The 23,984-nt window shown below is 36.6% G+C and overlaps 1 protein-coding gene across 1 annotated transcript; it reads left to right on the top strand.

Moving 5' to 3' along the window:
* The first annotated feature begins 23,181 nt into the window (after nt 1-23,181).
* LOC120067599 (uncharacterized) lies at nt 23,182-23,984 on the top strand. Its single transcript, XM_039019144.2, has one exon. The coding sequence runs from the start codon at nt 23,236-23,238 to the stop codon at nt 23,761-23,763; it is 528 nt and encodes a 175-aa protein (XP_038875072.1). The 5' UTR covers nt 23,182-23,235; the 3' UTR covers nt 23,764-23,984.

The raw sequence follows: 23,984 nt of genomic DNA on the forward strand, positions 1-23,984 counted from the left end.
TTCAATGGGTTATATGTATATGAAAGAGGTGTATACATGACCATGTGTATGAAAGAGATACGCATCCCTATATTTATAGAGAAGATCTGGGGTGTACGAAAGAGGTACATACTCAGTGGGTTATGAGTATACGAAAAAGGTATATACTTAGCCAGGTGTTCGAAAGAGGTACACATTCAGTAGGTTATGTGTATACGAAAGAGGTGTATACGTAACCATGTGTACGAAAGAGGTACACATTCAGTGGGTTATGTGTATACGAAAGAGGTGTATACGTAATCATGTGTACGAAAGAGGTACACATTAAATGGGATATGTGTATACAAAAGAGGTGTATGCATAACCATGCGTATGTAAGAGATTGTGTTTCCTTCAGGATTCACCAGAGGTTGTAGGTCCTACGGGTCTTACTAGAGGTAGTAGACATACTTAAATACAGTAGGATAGAAATAAGATTTTCATGTATTTATGTGTCCCATGAGGACTAGAGCAGTTTATATGTTCCACTAGAGGTAGGCATCTAGATGACATAGATGCCTAGCCTGACCCCAGTAGTGGGGTTACTTATTGAGTATTTTATACTCAACCTTTCTTTATTTATGTTTTTCAGGTAATGACAGGAACGGACCGACGGGTGACGAGAGGGACTTGTGATCGTGCCATATGGGACATGTAAATCGCTTCCGCTTAGTTTACATTTTCAAGCTATTTAAAAGTTTTGATTTGAAACCCAATGTTGGTCAAAATTTTATTTGTTTAAGTTATTTTTTTTTCATTATTTTAGGGGCTCCGAACAAAGGTTTTTCTTATTTGTTATTTATTTTGGAAAACTGTCTTTATTATTTTAATGAAATTTTATTTTCCTCAATGGTCAAAATGTTTTGAATCTAAATGTGTAATTATGTGTAACGACCCTTATCAGAGTACTCACTGACCCCAATATCATCTCCCACTTGCCCTAGACAAGATGTCGCATGTCCACAGACCCAGACTCTCCAGGTGACCCTTGAACACTTTAGTCGTGAGAACCTTTATAAAGTGATCAGCAACGTTGTACTCCGACACGATCTTCGTGACTATCACATCATCGCGATGCACAATCTCCCTAATCAAGTGGTATTTCCGCTCTATATGCTTTCCCCAACGATGACTCCAAGGCTCCTTCAAATATGCCACAGCTCCGCTGTTATCATAATACAGAGTGATAGACAAATCCATATTTGGAACAACTTCCAAATCTGAAAGGAATTTCCTCAGCCAAACAGCCTCTATAGCTGCTTCACAAGCTACTACGTATACAGCTTCCATAATGGAGTCTATGATGCATCCTTGCTTGATGCTTCGCCATACTACATCTCTTCCATTCAGAGTGAACACTGACTTCGATATCGATTTGCAAGTTCTCTATCGGTCTGAAAGTCAAAGTTTGTATATCCTGTAAAGATCAGATCCTTATCTCCATACACGAGCATGTAGTCCCTCGTTCTCTGAAGATACTTGAGGATCGTCTTGATCACTGTCTAGTGATCAAATCCTCAATTGGACTAATACCGACTGACAATCCCTACTGCATAGCAAATGTCGGGTCTATTACACAACATTGTATATATTAAGCTTCCTACAGCTGAAACATAAGGAATCCATCTCACCTCCTCAACTTCTTGAGGTGTCTTACGACATTGATCCTTAGACAAAACGATTCTACACCTGAAGGGTAATAAACCCCTCTTAGAATCTTGCATCCTATACCTAATCAACATTTGATTGATGTACGATGCATGAGACAAGGCTAACCTCTTGTTCTTACGATCCCGAATGATTTAGATCCCTATAACATACTGTGCCTCACCTAAATCATTCATTTGGAACTGCGCAGCTAGCCATTTCTTAATGTCAGTCAGATACCCTACATTATTCCCAATGAGTAGGATATCATCCACATACAGTACCAGGAAAGCTACTAAGTTGTTGATGATCTTCTTGTAAACACAAGGCTCATCAACGTTCTGATCAAAGCTAAATGACTTGACCACAGTGTCAAATCTTGATGGAACACGAGACAAACACAGCGGAATAAGGATCTAATTACACTTTAATTACTTTTAATCAAAAGGAATTTAGCATGCAAGATGAAGGAAAAACAGTAAATTAACTTACCTTTGAAGCTCCCAAAACGCTCTTCCTCGTTAAATCTTGACCTGAACTCTTTCGGACCACCACTAGAGTTGACCTACTATCCTTTGGACTCAGAACCGGGTTGTAGGACCGGATGGATGAAGAACACCGAGAGAGAGAAAGAGATGAAAAATAAGAATGAATATGGGTTTGGGTTTTATTTTTCCAGCAACATTTTGAAAACTAAATTGGCAAAAAGTCAAAAGTTTTTCAACCAAATTCAAAAGCCCATATTTATAGAAAAGGGTCATGCAATAATTGCATGAAATCAATTCATAAAAATCCAACACCTAGAATCCACTATCTAAGTGGGCTTAATGTCTCCACTATAAGCCAACACCTAGCCCATTATTTTGTTAGTGGAATAATCCAACAAAAGTTTGGATTTTCCCACTAACTTTTGTCAAAGGGAAAAATAGTCATTTGATCAAAGTCAAACTTTGACCAAAAAGTCAACATTTTGACTTTTTATGATTTTTTCCTGTTGACTAATTTTGACCTCCCGAGCATGAATCCGCATTCATTTGCTCGAAATTCAAATCACATTAGAATATAAGGTAGGTCAAAGTTTGACTTTTCAAAATCAAAAGTCAACTCTTTGACTTTTTACATCTTTGACCATTTCCATTATTTTCGAGCTTCCGAATATGAACGTATTCATATTCTTGATATTTAAATCACATTTAAATATTAAAGCTGTATCTCTAAACTGAAAACCCAACCACTATATCACATATACTTGTCGGTTTCTTTCTCTTTATCTAATTCGAACAATTCGAATTATTCTATCATATTGTTCCAAGTTTATTCCATATGAGCTAGTAGGGGAACCTAACGAGCCTATAGATCATGGGCTCTAACGATCCGAGATTAGCTAGCTAAACACTTTAGACGGAGCTAATCAACATTTGTTAACTAACGGGTCATTCCACTATAGTTCCGTAGTTGCACTCCCCTCACTATAGATATATTTTTGTCCGTTTGATATAACCATGATTAGTAAGCTAATCCTTCACAGGTTGTTCGTAATCTTGGCTGGGTCATACAAACTGTTTTACCCCCAAGACTACATCTTGTTCCTTAAGTTCCACTGATACTCTAATGAACAATTGGTTTAAGGTCCAACCTATAAACCGAACCTCTCTCGGGCCAAGGAAAGGATGGGGCCCCTTGTTCAAGACCTGGATTCAGTACTAAAGGGAACAACCTATCTACTATCCCTATAACGAATAGGAGTGAATTTAATCTTGCACCCTACGTTCCCAGCTATCCGTCTGATCTTACCTCTGAAATAGGAGGCTTATTGGGCCAGCGAAGATGAGCTGCTCTCACCTATGTAGATCTAAGAATAATTTCGTGTGAACAGGAGTTCATAGTTAGCTCAGGATTAAGATTAAGTTACATAGGTCATCAATTAACGAAATAGTCAGTTTTATACATAAAACGGCATTTAGAACGTAAAAAGTGACTATTTCATGGTTCAAACTTATGCAAACTCATTTCATAGGATGCCCCCACTCACATATCTTTATATGAACGATTCAGGATCACATCGTTTGTACTAACTACAAAGTGGGCCGCAACCATAGTGTCCCCAGAACAAGGTGCCCAACCTTATTGATATACTATAAACCATTTTGGCTATATATTTGTACTTGATCCACCTTTATGTCACTATATAAAGTTCAAACTACATTAAATAGCCTCAGGACCTTAGTTTATTGGATTCAAGATTACAATTTTAATAACAACTTTATCGAAAAACAAAACAGAATATGTTTATTAATTTATAAACTACGCGTTTTAGGATATAAAATCCAACAAATCTAATGTTCCATGATCTAGATACTTGTTAGCCCATAAATGGACCTATTAAGTTTACAAACTTTTTGCTCTTGATCTGGAACTATGAACCCCTCTAATTGAGTCATATAGATGGTCTCCTCAAGATTGCCATTAAGAAAGGCAGTCTTGACGTCCATTTTCCATATTTTATAATCATAATGTGACTATGGATAGGAGTATCCTAATAGATTTGAACATGACAACAAGTGAGAAAGTTTCCTCATAGTCAACTTCCTTGACCTGGGTATAATCCTTTGCCATGAGTCAAGCCTTAAAGGTTTGCACATTTCCATCTACACCTCTTTCTCGCTTATAGATCCACTTACACCACATAAATCTTACCCCATCAAGCGAATCAAAAAGCTCCCAGACATTATTGAAGTACATAGACTCCATTTTTGGTTCATGGCTTTAATCCATTCATCCTTGTCAACAACTTCCATTTCTTTCTTAAAAGACAATGGATCCTCGACCCCATCATTAAAAATGACGTTTTAGGCTTCAATTAAACCCATGTAGCGATCTGGTGGGTTCATAACCCTCCCACTACATCGAGGCAGTCTCAACTCTTGAGTTGGTTGACTAGATACACCGACCTCAAAAACTCTTGTTGATCTGTTGGCCTGATCAACGACTCTTGTTGAAACTTCAATAGTCTTAGTCTCACTAGAAATCTCATGGAAAACGAGTTTACTCCATGCTTATGATCCTGGATGTGGTCTTCTTCCAAGAAGATAGCATTTGTAGAAACAAACACTTTGTTCTCACTCGAATCCTAGAAGTATCCACCCCTCGTTTCCTTTAGGGTAGCCTACAAAGAGGTAAACCTTCGAACGCGGTTCTAACTTTTTTGGGTTAGTCACAAGCACATGTGTTGTAAACTACCTTTACGGCTTCTTCATAGCTCAAAAGGTGTTTCAGAAAAACTTTCCGAGGGAACATTATATAGGATATCGCATGCAGCCTCCACTGCAAAACCCCAACATGAGTCTGGAAGATGGTCATAACTCATCATAGACTGAACCATGTCCAACAAGGTTCTGTTTCTCCTTTCTGATACACCATTCTGTTGAGGAGTACCTGGGGCCGAGAGTTGAGACGCAAGCCCACGTTCTATCATATAGTTATTGAATCGGAGGTCCATATACTCTCCATCAGGATTAGATCGTAGTGTTTTCATCTTCTTAACTAACAAGTTTTCAACTTCAGCCTTATACTCCTTGAACTTGTCAAGTGCTTCAGACTTACGTTGCATTAGGTAGAGATACCCATACCATGAATAATCATCTATGAAAGAGATGAAATATTCATACCCACCTCGAGCCCTAACATACATCGGACCATAAAGGTAAAAATATACAAGCTCCAGGCTTTCTTGGCTCCGTAACCTTTTCCAGTAAAAGGTCGTTTGGTCATCTTTGAAGGAACTCTTAATGAAGAGCATCCATGAGCACATTCAGATCTTTCCAATTTCACTGTGACTGAAATATAACATAAACATTCTATCAAACAGTTATGCAATTTACACTAATTAACGACATGCTTTGATAAATAAAAAACAAGGGAATGAGTTCACATACCAGTTGAAGACTCTCTTCAATTTCGAACTCAACACAGGAAGATCGTCTACGAGCTGTATCGCCCAGCAAAATAGTCGGCTACAGCAGCACAATCGTCTACACGAACGATAGCAACACGAACAAGCAAGAGCGGGGACGACACCACCACTTAGAGCCATTGGTATTCTCGGATTCAGAATCCAAAGTGTTGTCCTTGGTGAATTTGGTAGACGTCGGAAGAACAGGCTGATCGTGTAGACGATAAGCAAGTGTGAGAGAAAACTATCGTATAGCGGGCATGCTTATCGTTTAACAAAGCTACACGATCGTATAGGTAACCAAGCGATCGTCTAGTAATAGGTAAATGATCGTTTAGAAAATGCGGCACGCTAGGCGATCAGTTAGGAAAGCTAAGCGATTGTTTAGAGAAAAGCGTGCAATCGTTTAGATGCATGTGTGCGATCGTTTAAGCGATAAAGCTCTATCGTATAGGTTCTTAGCTAAGCGATCAAGACGTTTTCACACCGATTGCGAACTTTTACGAACTCTTTGCAAAATGAAACAAATTTTCATTTTATTCTTCAGTTACAATAACCGTATACGGATTCTCCCATTAACGCACGATTGAGGAGATATTTCCGGCCAATTATCACATAATTAACCAATTTCATTAATAAATGAATATAATCATATTATACTCTTACCCTATAGTTTGATATTATATATCTACTATAGTAATTTCTCCCCCACTTAATATAAATCATATTTATATCTAATTTCTTCCAGAGTAATGTATCTCATACATTTAATCAATTATATCATATATATAATTAACCAGTTCAATTATATCATATATAATCAAACTCCCTCTTGTCAATTTGAACATTTCAAACTGACCCAAAAACAGATTCTCAACTTTGTCCAAGCTACGTAGGGGACCTTATGGACCTATGGCTCGAAGCTCCAATGGTACGTGAATAGTTGACTCAACTCTTTAGCCACGAGATCCCCCATCCGTTAACTGCCAGGCATTCCACTAAAGACCAACAACTGAACTCTTCTTACCATAGATATATTTCTGTGTCCATTAGATATAACCAATCATGAGTACGATGACCCTTCACAGATGCTCGTAAGTACATTTGGGCCAATTTATCGTTTTGCCCTGTAGTTACATCTCACTCCTTAAGTACCACTGATTCCTCTAATGAACAATACAACATAGTCCAACTATGTGTGACCACCTCTCAGGCCAAGAGAATGTGTGTGGCGCTACATCATTTAAGCCCTGAAATTAGCCCTTAAGGGAGCTATCTATCTACTTGCCCCTGCCTCGGGGAAGAAGTGAATTTCATCTTGTGTAGCTAAGTTCCCAGCTCCCAAATAAGACGAAACCCCAAAATGGTAGGTTTGAATCGGCGACCTGGCCACTCGCACTCATACAAATCAAAGGACTGCCCTCAATGTCAAGAGTTCCCAACTCACTCATGATTGAGGTCATGTTACCTATGGTCATCCTAGTGAAATGAAGTTTCTGTCATAAACGGTGTTATATAACGAGACGTTAACACTTCATGGTCAGGTCTTATACAAACTCTTTGTATAGGACGCCCCCGCTCGCATGTCCCCTACACAAATGATCAGGATCAGACCATCTGTGACAAGTCACAACACTTGTGACCATTCCACAAAGCGGGCTGCATTCGTAGCATTACCAGGGTAAGGTTTCCCTCCTATATCCATATACTACAGACCATTTTCGTTATCACTTAAGACATGATCCACTTGTATGTCACCACATACATGCTTAAGTTACATACAGATAACTAGGGATTTTATGTTTATTCATTGTAAAGTAAATAAAACATACAACTGAGCAAAATCAATATGTGAAGTAAATATCATATATTATACAATACAAGCGTTCATACAAACTGTTTACAAACTATAGGACACAAGACTTTAAGTCATCAACCGCACCACTTTATTATCAGAAAAGGAAATAGTATACCCTTGTTCAATGAAACAAGAAACCGAGATTAAATTCCCCTTAATATGAGGAACTACGAAAACATTATCCCGAACAGATAACGTTTCTTGTCAACAAATAAATTCAGCCTACCTACAACAACAGCTGAAACAACCTCACCAGTACCGACTCTAAGAGCCATCTTTCCCTGTGGCAACGTTTGCCAAGAACTGAATCCTTGGTAAGAGGTACTGACATGGTTGGTAGCACCCGAATCAAGGATCTAGGCAGAATCATCATTCTCTACCAAACACGTCTCCAAGACCAATAAATCAGATTTACTATCTGTCCTCCTCTTTTGGAGAATAGTGGGATCGATGTCAAAAAAACTGACAATACTGGTCTTGTCATCCATCCCTTTGTACTCGAAAAGTAAGAATTGGCGTTCAAAAAAATCTTGCAACGAGTTCATGATCTTGCGTGCAATCCATATTCTCAACCCTTTTGGCCAAAACATCAGGTATGCTAGCCAAAATGTAAAGTCGGGCCAATGAATTAGCCTTCATCCACACCTCATATGTCTTGCGAACATTTCGCGGTGCATCAAGGGTTGAGACTTGAGGACATTCCTCAACCATGACAAATTCGAGATCGTTTACCACGAAAAACATTTTACACGACTCTTTCCATTGAATGTAATCAGTCATATTAAAGGCAGTAAACGAAAATCCTAACGAGTTGCTGAAAAGAAAAAAATACATTGAACTACGTTAGGTTTTAAGCAAATACTCGTAAAACAAACAACATCAAATAAGGTTTTAGGAAAACTAATATGAACCCCGTGTGACATCTAGTTTCGCAATGACGCTTCAAAGGTTTAGGACAAAAGCCGCCAAATGGAGGTCAATTATCCTTCCTCTGAATTGAGGAATTCTCAACAGGTCATTAGTACTAGAACAACTCTTGTTCCTATAACGACTAACCATCATTGATTTGGTCAAGAGATCATTAACTTACTTAACAATCTCCTGTAAGTGTGACCCGCCATTTTAGGCCCTAGAGATCTGCCCCAAGCAACCAATCCGAAGGAAAAAATCCAATTGGGACAAAACCTAAAGCGACCCTATCCATTTTTGGAATTCACCTTGATATTGACCAATTTCACAAAACCTATCCAAAGGGGCACACTACCAGGGTGCCACGAAGGAGTACAGAATGATCTCACGGTATGAACCAATGATAGAGACCATAGGACGTGTTGACATACACCCTTCACCCACTTACTATAAACACTTTCTCCGTCTACCTTGATATTGACTCATGCAAACACCATCCGAAGGGGGATGCTCCCAGAGCACCACGAGGCCAAGCATGAATCTCACGGTGTGGACATTCAGGGAGAAACGTGAGTGGAACCATTGATATATCATATACATCTCTTCCTCCTACTGAGTATTTTATAATCTAGGGTTTAGTTTACTTAGAAAAAACACGGCTAAAAATTTTAACTAAGTGACTTTTTAGGTTTGCCCAAGAGTAACTTTTACCTTGGATAGTTAATCAACTTTTGATCATCATCCATTAAATTCTTCAACGAAGTCTTTGACCATTTGTCGCATGCTTGTAGAAAATCTATCTAATTCACCTTTCTAGGTAGGTTCCCAGGTAGGGATGTTCTATTTCCATCAGCTTAAGAACCCCAGCCTAGATAGAACCCGCCTTAGACAAAAGGTCCCTTATAGATAGATTTAAAACAAATTTAATCTTTTATGCCAATCAATTTAATCCTATTAAATCGATTTTAAAAGATTAATTTAGGTTACTAATCTTATTAGAACCAGTGAACTTAGGTCTATCTCAATCCAATTTTAAAACCCTTTTAAAAAACATGAGTTCACCCTAAGTCTGCATGCAACTATTTCTTATCGATTTTAGTTCTAATTTCCTTTATAATGCTTATAAACGGAAACAACCAAAACCACAACGCAAAGCTAAACACATACAAGGCATTCATAACTTTTATAAACAGGCTAAGTGTCATGTTCAATGCATTGTTCATTCATTGCTACCTTTTTATATAATGCTTATACAAACAAGCAACGAAACAAGCACAACATGCTTCCATACACTCTTATACTATGATGCTTATAATATAAAAATGATGCTTGATAATGCTTAATGCATGCAAAAATATAACTCTTATATTTCATAATGCATGCACATGCTTTCACGTAATTTTTTCATGCTAGATTATAACATGTATAATACATGATGCATGAATAATTGCACAACCTAAGGTGGGTTTCAAACTATATGTCAAACACTTTTCCATAAAAACATCATACATCACATGTATAATAAACAAATGTTGATGAACCGGGTAAAATTGCCTCAAATCCTTAAAACTAAAGCTAACTATTACAAAACAAGGAGTCACCGATTCAAACAAGCGAACTGGGTCTTGAACCGTCCGGGCAAAGCAACGCGTCTCCAACTGATCGTGCACCAAACACCCCGTGATCGTCTACATGAAAGAACAAATGCTTTGTTGTATCGTTTACCAATGCTCCCAGAGCTAAACGATCGTTTAGCAATGATCATGTACCTTTTACTATGCGATGAAGCATGAGGTACGCGATCTTCTATCGCGTTTCGCACAATGAAAACTCTACACGATTGTCTAAACGATAACGATGCGGCTAAGACCATCGTCTAAATGATCGCTGAACGAGCGCCTTCATATCGTATACCACGTGATCGTGTAGGTAGAAACTATGCAATGAGGCATGCTAGCTACACGATCGTCTAACGTGTGCCTTTTTCTAAACGATGAGCATCAAATGCTTCTACTACGATCGTCTACCTCTAATGTCTATGCGAATGGGCAACCAATGTTACGCGATAGAGTATACGATTTACCCAATTGTTTAGCTAGCTAAACGATTGTTTAGTAAATACTACACGATCATATAGAAAAATCTATACGATCGTTTAGTTAAATCCCAACGATCGTTTACCCGAGACTACACGACACGACCAACTCTTGGTCTTCTTCCTCGCTGAGAACCACATCTTCATGCTTTAAAACTTCATCACGAACAACTCGACTAACTCAAACTCTTACAATTATAGACTCAATTGCATGTTAATTACAACAAAAAACACAGGGGCCCTTACAAATTAACACTTTGTAATTGAAAGAAAGCTTTAAATAGAGGCAATTAAACCTATAAACAACCATCAATGCCATCCACAAATGCATTTCATATTTAAACACAAATGCAGAAAACCCACCAAGACTGTAAAAGAAGTTCAAAACAGAAATAAAATTTGGAATATCAGAACAACCTGGCTTTGATACCAATTGAAGGAAATCGGACATGAGGATTTCCATGAGCAGTGGAAGGATCTTTCCAAATTTCAATCATATATAAACATACATAATTACAGTCACAAACGGAAATAATATGGTTATGCATAAATTGAAATTTCGACATGCTTTACTACACGATCAAGGGAAGAACATAACATACTTTTCAAGATTCATCTTCAAGATCCCTCGATCATGAAAGCTCAAAAAATCAGCAACACTGTAACAATCGAACACTCGTACAACACGACTGCTACACTGTACGATCACAGTGAACTCGAACAAAGCGATCACCAAGGTCACAAACACCCTGAACACCGCGAACGGCCTCCACAGAACCTCGACTGTGTCGAGTTAAGTATGACACTGCCAAAAAGTTTACCTCGGTATTCTTGGTGTGAGAATCTAGATTGTGGGCTCTGTGTGGACTTGGTTAGAGGCGAGAAACCGGAAGAAGAGAAATCGTGTAAACGATTGAGTAAGTGGGAGAAGATAAAGCCTATCATATAGGTCGATGCCCAATCGTTTAACAAAAGCTATGCGATCATCTAGCAAAAGCTATGCGATCGTTTAGCTCATTGCCTAGCTGAGTGTCTATCGTGTAAGAACATTCCACGATCGTGTAGTCTCTCCAAGCAGTCGTTTAGTAAATCTGATTTATTTGACAACTATTCTGTGAGTAATTTCCAAGATTGGAAATCTCAATTAACAACTTTTGCAAACCTTACTAAAATTAGGAAAACATTTTTCCTTTTATCTCACGGTTACCATAAAACCACCAATAACCTCCCACTCAATTGATTATTAGAGAAAAAGAGATAATTATCCAATAATTAATATTATTATAAATATAAATGATAACCAACTTACCATACTATATTTATAACCTATAGTTTTAATATTTCATCTCATGAAACATACAAACCATAGCTCTTTTTCTATTTCATGGCACTTAATGTAAATCTCATTTACATTAACCCTCCACTTGATGTATCTCATACACCACATGGATCATATCATATCTAATCGAATTACCTCTTATCAATTTAAACATTTCAAATCAACACCAAGAACTTATCCTCAACTTGAATCCATTGAGATACCAAGGGGACCTTCTGGACCTGTAGCTCGAAGCTCCAACGGTATGTGAATAACTGACTAAACTCTTTAGTCACGGGATCCACCATCCTTTAACTTCTAGGCACTTCACAAAAGACCGACAGCTGAACTCTCTTTACTACAGATATATTATGTGTCCATCTTAACCAATCAATAGTGCGACAACCTTTCACAGATCACTCGTAAGTACAGGTCGGCCAATAACCGTTATGCCCATGTAGCTACATCTAACTCCTTAAGTACAACTGATCCCTCTAATGAACGTAAGTCATAGTCTTACTATGATCGAGTCCTCTCTTCCAAAGAGAAGCTATGACCACTATGTTCAAGCTCCGGAATCAGTTTTTAAGGGAACAATCTATCTACTTACTTATGCTTCGGGGAAGGAGTGAATTCCATCTTGTGTAATTGAGTTCCCAGCTCCCAGATCAGACAAGTCCCCAAAAAGGTAGGCATATTGAGTTGGCAATCTGGTCAACCTCACCCATACTAATCAAAGGACCGCCCACAAATGGAGGAGTTCCCAAAATACTCAGGATTGAGGTCATGTCACCTATGGTCATTTAGGTGAGATTTAAGTCTCTAGTATCGACGGTGTTATACATAGAGTCTAGTCATCTCGTAGACCAGTCTTATACAAACTCTTTGTATAGGACACCCCCACTCACATGTCTCCACATGAATGGTCGGGATCTACCATATGTAGTAGTTTACAACACCTGCAAACCCCTACAAAACGGGTTATATCCGTTGTGTCACCAAGATCAGGTATCCCACCTAAATCCTTATACTACAGACTTATTTAAGTTATCACTTAAGGCATGATCCACTTGTATATCTCATATACATGCTTAAATTTAAATTAGATAACCATGGAACTTTGTTTATTGGATATGAATAAATGCGGAATGAAATAACACTTATTTTATTCATAAACAATGTGTATATTATAAACAACGAGACTCCGGGAGAATTAGGACACCAATCCCAACATGGAACAATTGCCACCATCAGCTCAAAAGGTTGTGACTAATCTGGCACCACCAGAATGGGTGCAGAATTTAACACATCCCTGAGTTTGTTGAATGCTTGAATGCAAGCGTCATCAAAGTTATATGGTCTATCTGCCTCTAAGAGCACACTTAAGGGGTGTGCGAATTGGGAGAATCCTTTGATGAATCTAATATAGAATCCCGTATGACCGATAAAACTTCTCAAGGTTTTAATATTTACAGGTGCAGGGAGTTTGGCGATTGTATCAATGTTCGCCACATCCACTTCAAGTCCTGCTTTGGGGATTTTATGTCCCATCATAATACTCTTCGTCACCATAGAATGGAATTTCTCCCAACTAAAGACAAGGTTGGTATCTTCACAACGCTTTAACAGTTTGCCCAAATTCTCAAGGCAAGTGTTGTATGTGTTACCAAAAACAAATAAATCATCCATTGTGCATTACAAAGCCCATAGGGCATGTGCCAGAATGCAAATGTGTCAAAGGGGCATATGAAAATAATTTTCTCTTGATCCTCTGGAGCAATTGCTATCTGATTATATCTGGAATATCCATCTAGAAAGTAGAAGAATTCGTTCCCCGCAAGCCAATCTAACATTTGGTCAATTAATGGTAGCGGGAAATGATACTTATTTATTTCCAGATTCGCATTTGATAATTTATACATATCCTCCGTTCAATCACAGTCCTCGTAGGAATTAGCTCATTCTTACTATTGGTTACAACCTTCATTCATCCTTTCTTTGGCACGCATTGCACTGGGCTTACCCAGTTGCTGTCAGAAATGGGGTAAATGACCCATAAGTTAAGCCATTTTATTATTTCTTTATTAACCACCTCAGGCATGGCTGGATTCAGCCTACACTATCTTTCCACATAGCCTTCCTTCCCTTCCTCTAACCGAATCTTGGCCAAGGTCTGTACGAGGGACTGATTCCCTGTATATTGGTCAAAGTCCATTCAATGGCCTTCCTATGCTTTCTCAACACCTACAGTAGGGTCATCTCATCATTTGCGCTTAATGCACCAAAGATAATGACTAGCAGAGTGTCGTTATCGACCAAGTATGCGTATTTGTGATGCACCGATAAAGTTTTCAACTACAGGGTAGGGGGCTCTTCCAATGATGATTTTATCTTTGTAGATTCTCTTTCACTTAAACTCAAAGACTCAAAAATAGGCTCAGTCTTAATCACCACGTGGAGTTTTTCTACAACCAACTCACTCTCCTCTTCTTCTCGCAATTCCTTCTCACTCAACTCCCAGTAGTTAACACCGAATATTCGACGCACTGACAGGTTTCCAACTTATCTAGGAATTTCAATGCGTTAAACACATTGAACTTGACTTGCTGATCACCTATTCTGATAGTTAATTCTCCTTTTTGTATGCTGATCAATGCTCGCTCAATTGACAGAAATGGGCACCTAAGGATGATTGGTATTTCCGTGTCAGCTTTGTAATCCAGAATAATAAAATATGTAGGAAAGATGAATTTATCAACTAGTACAAGAATATCTTCGATCTTTCCATTCGGGTATGTTATGGACCGTTCAGCTAGTTGTAAGGTCACGGTAGTAGGTCTCGCCTCACCAATGCCTAGCTTTTTAAAGATGGAAAGTGACATCAGGTTGATGTTGGCTCCTAGGTCTCATAACGCATGGCCAACCTCTTTCCCACCAATGGAGCACGATAAAGTGAAGCTTTCTAGGTCTTTCATCTTGATAGGAATATTATTCTTGAATAATGCGCAATACTCTTGAGTGAGTGCAACCGTTTCAAATTCGTTCAACCTGCACTTTTTGGAAAAAATGTCCTTTACAAATTTCATATAGCTTCGACTCTGTTCAAGAGCTTCAACTAACCAGATGTTGATATGTAGTTGTTTTAACACATCCAGAAATATCTTGAATTGTTGGCTATCGTCTTTCTTCTTCTATCTATTAGGAAAAGGAGGTGGCACTTGTAAGATTTCTCTTGTTTTGTTTTTCTCTTTCACCGCATCAGAAATTGCGATGACGATTTAGGACTTTTGCTTTTGGAGCTTCTATATTATCGAAGTTCAAGGTTGTTGAGGATTCATTAAATGGCCAAAAAAATTGAACTATGAAGATCTGTTGTCAATTCAAGGTTATTAGGGTCAATTGGAGTGATTTGAAGGAACTCGTTTACAAAAAGATCCATGAGCGGAAGCGGATCGTCCAAATTCAATTTAGATTGAAAACACAAATTTACAATAAACACAAACATATTATGCACTTTAACAAAAATTACAGCATGCTTTTTAAACAAAAAAAAAAAAGGTTCAAGTGATTATACCTATGAAGAACTTTTTTTCGCGTAAACCCCTCAAACTTTCAGGAACTCTACAAACAGCAACAATAACTTGAAGACCCTCTTCAAGTAAATCACAAACCAAAAGGTTGAAGAAACTAAAACTTGGTATCCTCGGTATTCTCAGGGTGAGAACCTAGGAGTGGTGGATTTTGACTATTTTGGTTAGAAGGGAGTTTATGTGTTTGAAGGAGGAAGACGAATAAAGAAGAAAAACTATCGCATAGTAAGATTCTCCAATTGTGTAGTTCAAAACTTCTATCGTATAGGCTCTGTGTTTATTTTGTAGACTCGTTTTTGGATATTTTATTTATTCTATTTTCCATAAGAAATTGCTTAACCACCCACTAAGGTGGTTTGAAAGAAAAATGGATTAATTATCCAAAATAATAAATAATATAAATAAACATGATAACCAACTTATCATATTATATTTATAACCTATAGTTTTAATATTACTTCACATACAATATAAAATATAGTTCTTTTTCTCTATTTTATGTCATTTAATATAAATCATATTTATATTAAATTTAACAACTATGAATCTCATTCATAGAAAATATATTTGAATCACATTCAAATATTTATTCCTCCAATTAAACTATAATGTATCAAATACATTATGTTAATTATATCATATATAATTGAATCACTTTAATTATATCATACTGAAGGAGTATATCAGCATGCAGCGGAAATAACTATGATCAATAAGCATTATAATTCATTAATTTTGGCTGTAAATAAATCATGCTCATATAACAATAAGAATGTTTCAAGCAATACCTTTGTAGAACTTCTTTATTCTCGATTCTCAACTGCAAAACTTCTTCAAATCTCGTTGTGAACCACCTCAAGATATTCCCCACTATTCTCTTGGAGCTTTAGATTGAGTTGTGAGACTCAAAGTAAGCTTGAATGAAGGGAACTTGAATAAGAACTCACTACAACAACCCACTTGAAGAATAGCTTCTTCAACTCGAATTTTTCAGCAAAAACTCAATTGATGCATGCCTCAATTCCACTCTACTCTTCCCTATTTACTATAGGACATTCATGCAAAGAAGAAGGTTGCATGAGGTGCAGCTCATGCTTGGAGATTTGAAGCAAGACTTAAGTGGGTTTAGTGTGAGCTAGTTGAAGGTGTTAATGGAAAAAACCATAATTCTATTTTCTGTTTTTCAAACTTTTCAAATTTTACGAAATGATTCCAAAAATCAATTTGATTTCAAAATTGAAAATATTATTAATTTTACAAAATTAATTTCACAAATTAATTTTCTAATAATTAATAATTAATTGATTGATTAATTTAATATCCAATATTAAATTAAATTTACACAAATTCCACCTTCATGAATTTAATATTTAAATCATATTTAAATATTAATTAAATTCTTCAATTACGTTTAGTTCCAAAATTAAACGTGTACTAATTCCCTTAATTCTAATTTGAACGTTTCAAATTAACTTATCACGCTACTCTAAAGCTAATCTATTTACGAGCTAGTAGGGGTACCTCACGAACCTACAGATCATGAGCTCCAACGATTCAAGATTAATTGGCTAAACTCTTTAAACCGAATTAACCCCTATTCGTTAACTAATGGGTCACTCCACTAAAGCCCATAGTTGCACTTCCTTCACTGTAGATATATTATGTCCACCCAATATAACTATGATTAGTAAGTTAACCCTTCACAGGTTGTTCGTAATAACGGTTGGGTCAAATGTCTGTTTTACCCCCGAGATTACCTCTTGTTCCTTAAGTCTCACTGATCCTCTAATGAACAATTGATTTATGATCCGATCAACAAACCGAGTCCCTCTCGGGCCAGTGAGAGGGTGGGGCCCCATTCAAGACCCAGAGTCAGTACTTAAGGGAACAACCTCTCTACTATTCTTAAAAACGGGTAGGAGTGAATTTCATCTTGCACCCTATGTCCCAGCTATCTAACCGATCTTACCCTTGAAATAGAGGTTTATTGAGCTGGCGCTGTTGAGCCAACCACCGATGCAAATCTGAGGATAATCTCAAATAAATAGGAGTTCATAGTTAGCTCAGGATTAAGGTCAAGTTACCTAAGTCATCGCTTTGAATAGTCAGTCTTAAACAGTAAACAGTGTTATAAAGTAAGAGTGACTGATTTCGTGGTCTGATCTTGTACAAACCCATTGCACAAAATGCCCTCACTCCTCATGTCATAATATGTATGAATTAGGATCACATCGTCTGTAGCACTTTACAACTCCTTGTAACAACTATAGAGTGGGTCGCATCCAATAGTGTTACTAGAATAAGGCACCCAATCTCATTCATATACTATAGATCATTTTGACTATTTACTTGAACTGAATCCACTTTTATGTCTCCACATAAAGTTTAAGTACTCATGTAACAGTCATGGGTCTTTTTGTTTATTGGATTTCTAGTAAGCAATACATATTTTCTATAACAACTAATTGAATTTTCAGAATAAGTTTTATTGTTTACAAACCACGAGTTTTAGGACATAAAACCAAACACATATATAATTAAATTCCCTCTTCTTAATTTGAACAATTAAAATTAACCCAAAAACTAATTCTCAATTAAATCCTTTTGAATTACTAAGAGGACTTTATAGACCTATAGCTTGAAGCTCCAACGATACGTGAATAATTAATTTAACTCTTTAATTACATTATCCACCATCCGTTAATTGTGGGGTACTCCATTAAAGACTGACAGCTACACTCTTCGCACTACAGATATATTTCTATATCCATTGGATATAACCAATCAACAGTATGATGACCCTTCACAAACTACTCGTAAGTACAGCTGGGTCAAATTACTATTTTATCCTTATAGTTACATCTAACTCCTTAAATATCATTGATCCCTCTAATGAACATTAGATCATAGTCCTACTATGATTAAACCCCTCTCGGACTAAGAGAGGGTGTGGCGCTACATTGTTCAAGACCCGAAATCAACTCTTAAGGGAGCAATTTATCTACTTACCCCTGCTTTAGGAAGGAGTGAATTTCATCTTGTGTAGCTAAGTTCATAGCTCCCCAATCAGACGAATCCCTAAAATGGTAGGCATGTTAACTGGTGATCTGGCCACTCTCACCTATACAAATCAAAGGACCACTCTAATAGGCAGGAGTTCACAACTTACTCAGGATTAAAGTCATGTTACCTATGGTCATCCTAGTAAAATGAAAGTCTTTATTATGAACGGTGTTATATAAGGAGACTAAACATTTCGTGGTCTGGTCTTATACAAACTCCTTTGTATAGAATATCCCTGCTCGCATGTCTAATACATGAATGATCAGGATCAGATCATTTGTAGCACTTTACAACATTTGTAATACCTATAAAGCAGGTTGTACTCGTAGTGGCACTAGGATAAGGTACCCAGCCTTATCCATATACCACAGACCATTTACGTTACCACTTAAACATGATCCACCTGTATGTCTCCACATACATGTTTAAGTTACAACGATAACCTTGGATTTTAGATTATTGATTTGTGATTAATGCAACTAAAATATTACATATTTCATAGACCAAATGAATAAACATATCAAATATTATTAATTACATATAAGTTTGTTCATGCAAGATTTACAAACTATAGGACCTTACAAGATTTAGGGCATCGACCCCAATAGTTGGAGTCTTAATTTCTTATTCTCTTGGAGTCTATGGTTTCACCGGTTTCGTTGGTCTGATTTCTTAGGTCTCAGCAAAAAGCTTACACATTGTTCTCCTACTTCATAGTGTCACAACTTGACACTGTTCCTTTCCATTTCCACGAGGAGCCTCAGTGTTATTAGGTAGGGTGCCTGGTTGTCTTTTTTTGGATCATTGGCAATTTACCCTACTTGAACCTCTAGATTCCAAATTAAGGAGGCTTCAGACTAGATCAATGCGTCGTTTTTCTGAATGTATTCTTTGAGAAGCATTTCCAACGATGACAATGCATTCGAACTTGACACGTGATTGTAGTTGTAATGAGGTCGATTCTGGTTTTGCTAGTGGCCTTAGTTGTGCTAATTGAATCCATGTGGATTCCTTTTATGCGCTTGCTGCTTTTGATGCACATTATTCTGTCCAGACTGTTCTCGACTTCCTCCCCAAGAGAAATTATTAGAAATAACACCTTTAAGTTTTCACGTTACAAAACTAGCACCCCTTTGAAAACTCATTCAAATAGTTTTTCTCGATCCATCTCAAGCGAGATTAACCATCAAGGTTTAGTTTAAAAAATTAGCTTTTTCTATTGTTTTGGCCCTTTTGGACCCTTCTCAGTACATCTCGGAGATATTAGATTGAGATTCTAGTAATTTTAACAAAATATTATGTGATCTTCCTAAATCTTATACTAAATCTTATATATTATCAAGTTCGATTATATTTACCAAATATTATATCAAAATCTTACGTAATTTTTTAAATCTTTAGCCAAATTAAAATTTCCAATTTCCAATTCAAATTACCAATTATCCAAATGAATTTTTTTAGATGGATCACAAATGATTGATTTTGATTTTCAATTTTTTGGAAAGATTAATTTTTTCAAAAAAAAATGTAAAATATGGAAAATATATAAAATCTCGTATAAATCTCGGGCAGATTAACACCAAGATCAGTGAATTCTGGGACAAATTAATACCGAGATTTTATATCTTTTCCATATATTACCTTTTTTTTTTTTTTTTTGCAACATTTAATCTTTTCCAAAATTAAAAAAAAAAAAAAATCAAAATGCAATCATCCATTTGAAAAAAATCTAATTGGTAAATTCATTTGGAAATTTAAAAATTCATATAGTCATGGAAACAGAAATTGGCCTAAAATAACATAAGAATTGAATATAATATTCGATAAAGATAACCGAATTTAGAGAAAATTTGAAAGTATATATGATTTGGTATACAATTTGAATAGATTATCTAATATTCGGAAAAATTACTAAAATCTCAACGTTTAACCCCTCCGAGATGTATCGAGAAAGGTCCAAAAGGGCCAAAACAATCCATAAGTTAGAAAAAGTAAAATTTTCAATTAAATCTCGATGGTCGATCTCGCTTGAGATCCACCCAGAAAAACTAAATTAACGACTTTTCAAAAAACATGCTAGTTTTGAAAAATGGAAAGTTAGGGTGCTAACAATCTCCCCAAAAGTGTTTGCTTAGAAATCTTAAACAAATAACAAAACCATTTGTTACCAAATGATATGAATTCTCTTACAGAAATCTAGATCACTCACCATCGATAAGAATAGTTAGAATTATGTTAGGGATCTTCAACGGTTGAAAATTTTGTCTATAAAGATTTGACAAATTATATTAGTAGAGATTAAAAGACTATTCCTTGCTAATCTTCAATTTTGGAACACCAATCAATTTTCAAAATGACCTTATGAAGAGTGGGGGTACAAACCACACGAATTTACTTAGTTTTACCCCTAAAATGACTTATATTAATGAATATGTTGTCTCTTACCATTTTTATAACCACGATCTTCTATTTGTTATAGAACTTCGTTTGCATTCTTCAACAATCTTCTTCTCGATCAAAAGATTGAGTCCTCTCAAATAGTTTTTATACCCGTATAAGTGTATGTTTATACTAAGAATTTCCTCATCAGGACTATTTTTTCTCTTTCTAACGTCTTTAAAGTTTATCCATTAAACTGAAATTAAAGTGGAATCAAATTCATAATTTAAGCACCCAAAAAAAACTATGAGAAGAAGAGAAGAGTAAATGCTAATATAATTAATAATTAAATTCCAATTTGGTTATTAATTTTGTTTTTTTTTTTTTCTCATTAAGTGGCACCCAACAAACCAATAAGACTCCGTCTTTTAATTCCTTTCGATTTTTAATTATAATTAATAGAATTAAACTAAATTCTCACTAACAGCTACTTGATTGACTTTGAGTTTCTATTTAAAGCCATTGATTTTCACTACACCTGGGTTAATTAAAGGAATAGAGATGTTTTAGAACTTAATTGGATTAAAAGAGTTGTTTTCAAACTATTTAGGAAAAATGGAGGAATTTTTCTCTTTATTTGAATGTGTCTCTTGATGAAACGCATTCAACATTATTTTATTAATTTTTTTTTATTAAAGAGACGTATTTAAATAATTAAATAAAGAAAGAAAGAAAAAGAAAAGGTGAATGCGTCTCATGAACAGACGCATTCTAACAAAGGCATTTACTTTGGTCGAAGTGCATGGACGCATTTAATAATATTTGGTGCATTTAATAGTATTTGGTCAAAGTGCATTTTCTTATTTGAATAATAAATTTGATTATAAGTACAATTTTCTTTATTCATGACCAGAATAAGATCCTCTATTACGTCTAGATCGATCATATTGAGTCACATAATGTCCACAATTGTCACGGCCTCTTACACTTGATGGTTAGCCCTCCTCTGTAAAGTATATACCCTTACCACGATGTCGGTATGTCATGTACTGATCATGGATCTGGATGACATGTGAAGTTTGCCCTTCTTCCATACTTGGTGTAGTAAGGGTTGTTGAAAAAAATTCAAATGTTGAGAGAGATGCCATCATGGAACTACGTGTAAAATGTCGAGTGAAGTTGCTGGATATTCATTCTGAACATTAAGTTGAATAAGAACATCCTGATGTCTTGTTGGATCACCTTATTCTTCCATTGATTGTGATCCTGACTCAGTCTTGCATACACACAGGAATGAGGGTCATTATACTGTGTAATTTCAAATTTGTCGTGTATTTTACCGCAAACAGCACGAAGTCTCCATGTGTAATTGTTGCCATATCTTTTATACCTAACATCCCATATTGTTTTCTTCGACTCAATGACTTCAAAATTTTGATGTCGAATGATTGAATAGCTCTTCATTGCATTTTTTTAAATCCAATTTCGTATTGAATATCATCCCCTTAAGCAAGGAATCAGACCTCATATTATTGTCTCCCTCCGTTGTCGAATCGAGTACTCGTTCAGGTCTATCTCAGTAAAAGTTTCAAGGATTTCATGAACACCATAAAATTCACCAGGTAGTTGATCTAGATCAATATCATCATCATCATCTATTTCAACTTCTTTGTCGTTTATGGCAATAGTTGGATCATAAGGCTCATCCTCCACATTTTGACTTTCCAACTCAATAGTAGTTTCAATTTCTCTCATTGAGATTGGACTTGAGACATTGGGTTGGGATATATACGGTTTCCAAAATCCAAGCTTCCAAAAACCCAATCTAAGGAGGCTAAGATTGTGCGGTGGGGATTTGTACGCGTTAGGGAGAAAAAAACGACTACTCATAAATTCAAGCTTCCAAAACCTGCACCACAAACATGAGCTTCAAAAATATAGACTTTCAAACCCTGTACCTCGAACACAGTCATTTGAAAGTCTCGGAAATTTGATTTCTAACCTGCACACAAAACGTCTCTTAAAAAACTTTCTTGTAGTTGAGCTCACTTTAGTGTCGTTAAAATGAAATTAAAACTAAACTATAAGTATGAAATTAATAATTTAAGCACCGGAAAAAGACTACGAGAAGAAAAGACAAGTAAACGCTAAATATAATTAATAATTTATAATTATATTCCAACTTGGTTATAAATTTTGTCTTCGTCTCATTAGGTCGCACCCAACAAACCATTGACATTGAGACTCCGTCGTTTGATTCCTTTTTATTTTTAATTATAATTAATAGAATTAAACTAAATTTTCATTAACAGCTATTTGGTTGACTTTTATTTTTCCTTTGACTCTGAGTTTCTATTTAAAGTAGTTGGTTTGCACTTCGGCTACACCAATTCCACTCTACTAAAAATGGAGTCTTCAACGACGTCGTTTAAAGACAATGAAAAGCCGACTGCCGCCTGTCCCACCCGAGGAACTGTATATCCTCCACCACCACACTACGGCGGCGGACACCCACCAGCAGGATACGCTCCGCCCCCGCCAATGCCGGGATACGGTGGACATCTGTCGCCACCACCACCGTACAGCCCGTTTCCACCGCCGTACAACATTGGGCCCTACACTCCACCTCCACAACCCTACGGTTATCCACATCATCCCCCGCCACCGCCGGCTTATGGTTATGCTCCGCCGCCAGGAAATCGGCCGGCGGGGAATGCTCCAACGAAGAAAAAGAAGTCAGGGATGAGTAAAATTCTCGGAATGGGAGCGGGGTTGGTCGGAGGGCTTTTGCTCGGCGAATTGGCGGCGGATGGTGGGGCGGTGACGCCATCGTTTGATTTATTTTCCGATCCGACAGGCGGCGGAGGACTGGATTACGATGCAAGCATGCAATCTATGTCTGATAGTATGGATTTGCTCGGTACCATTGGGTGATATATAACAATAATATCACAGAAATTGTGCTAATTTGTTTTTCATTTTCTAATTTTCCACGTGTTATTTTCTTTTTCTAATTTTGTGTTTGTTTGTGAAAATTGGTTTACGTATTATTTACGTCAGTGTTCGTGGATGGCTGAGCTATATGTTTGTTTCTTCGTCTATGTTTGTTCAAGTTTGATATTTAAATGTGATTTTTGTATCACGTTATTAGCTCA

Source organism: Benincasa hispida, chromosome 12, assembly GCF_027475165.1.
Source record: "Benincasa hispida cultivar pf3 chromosome 12, pf3_genome.v1.1, whole genome shotgun sequence".
In the NCBI taxonomy this organism is placed as follows: Eukaryota; Viridiplantae; Streptophyta; class Magnoliopsida; order Cucurbitales; family Cucurbitaceae; genus Benincasa; species Benincasa hispida.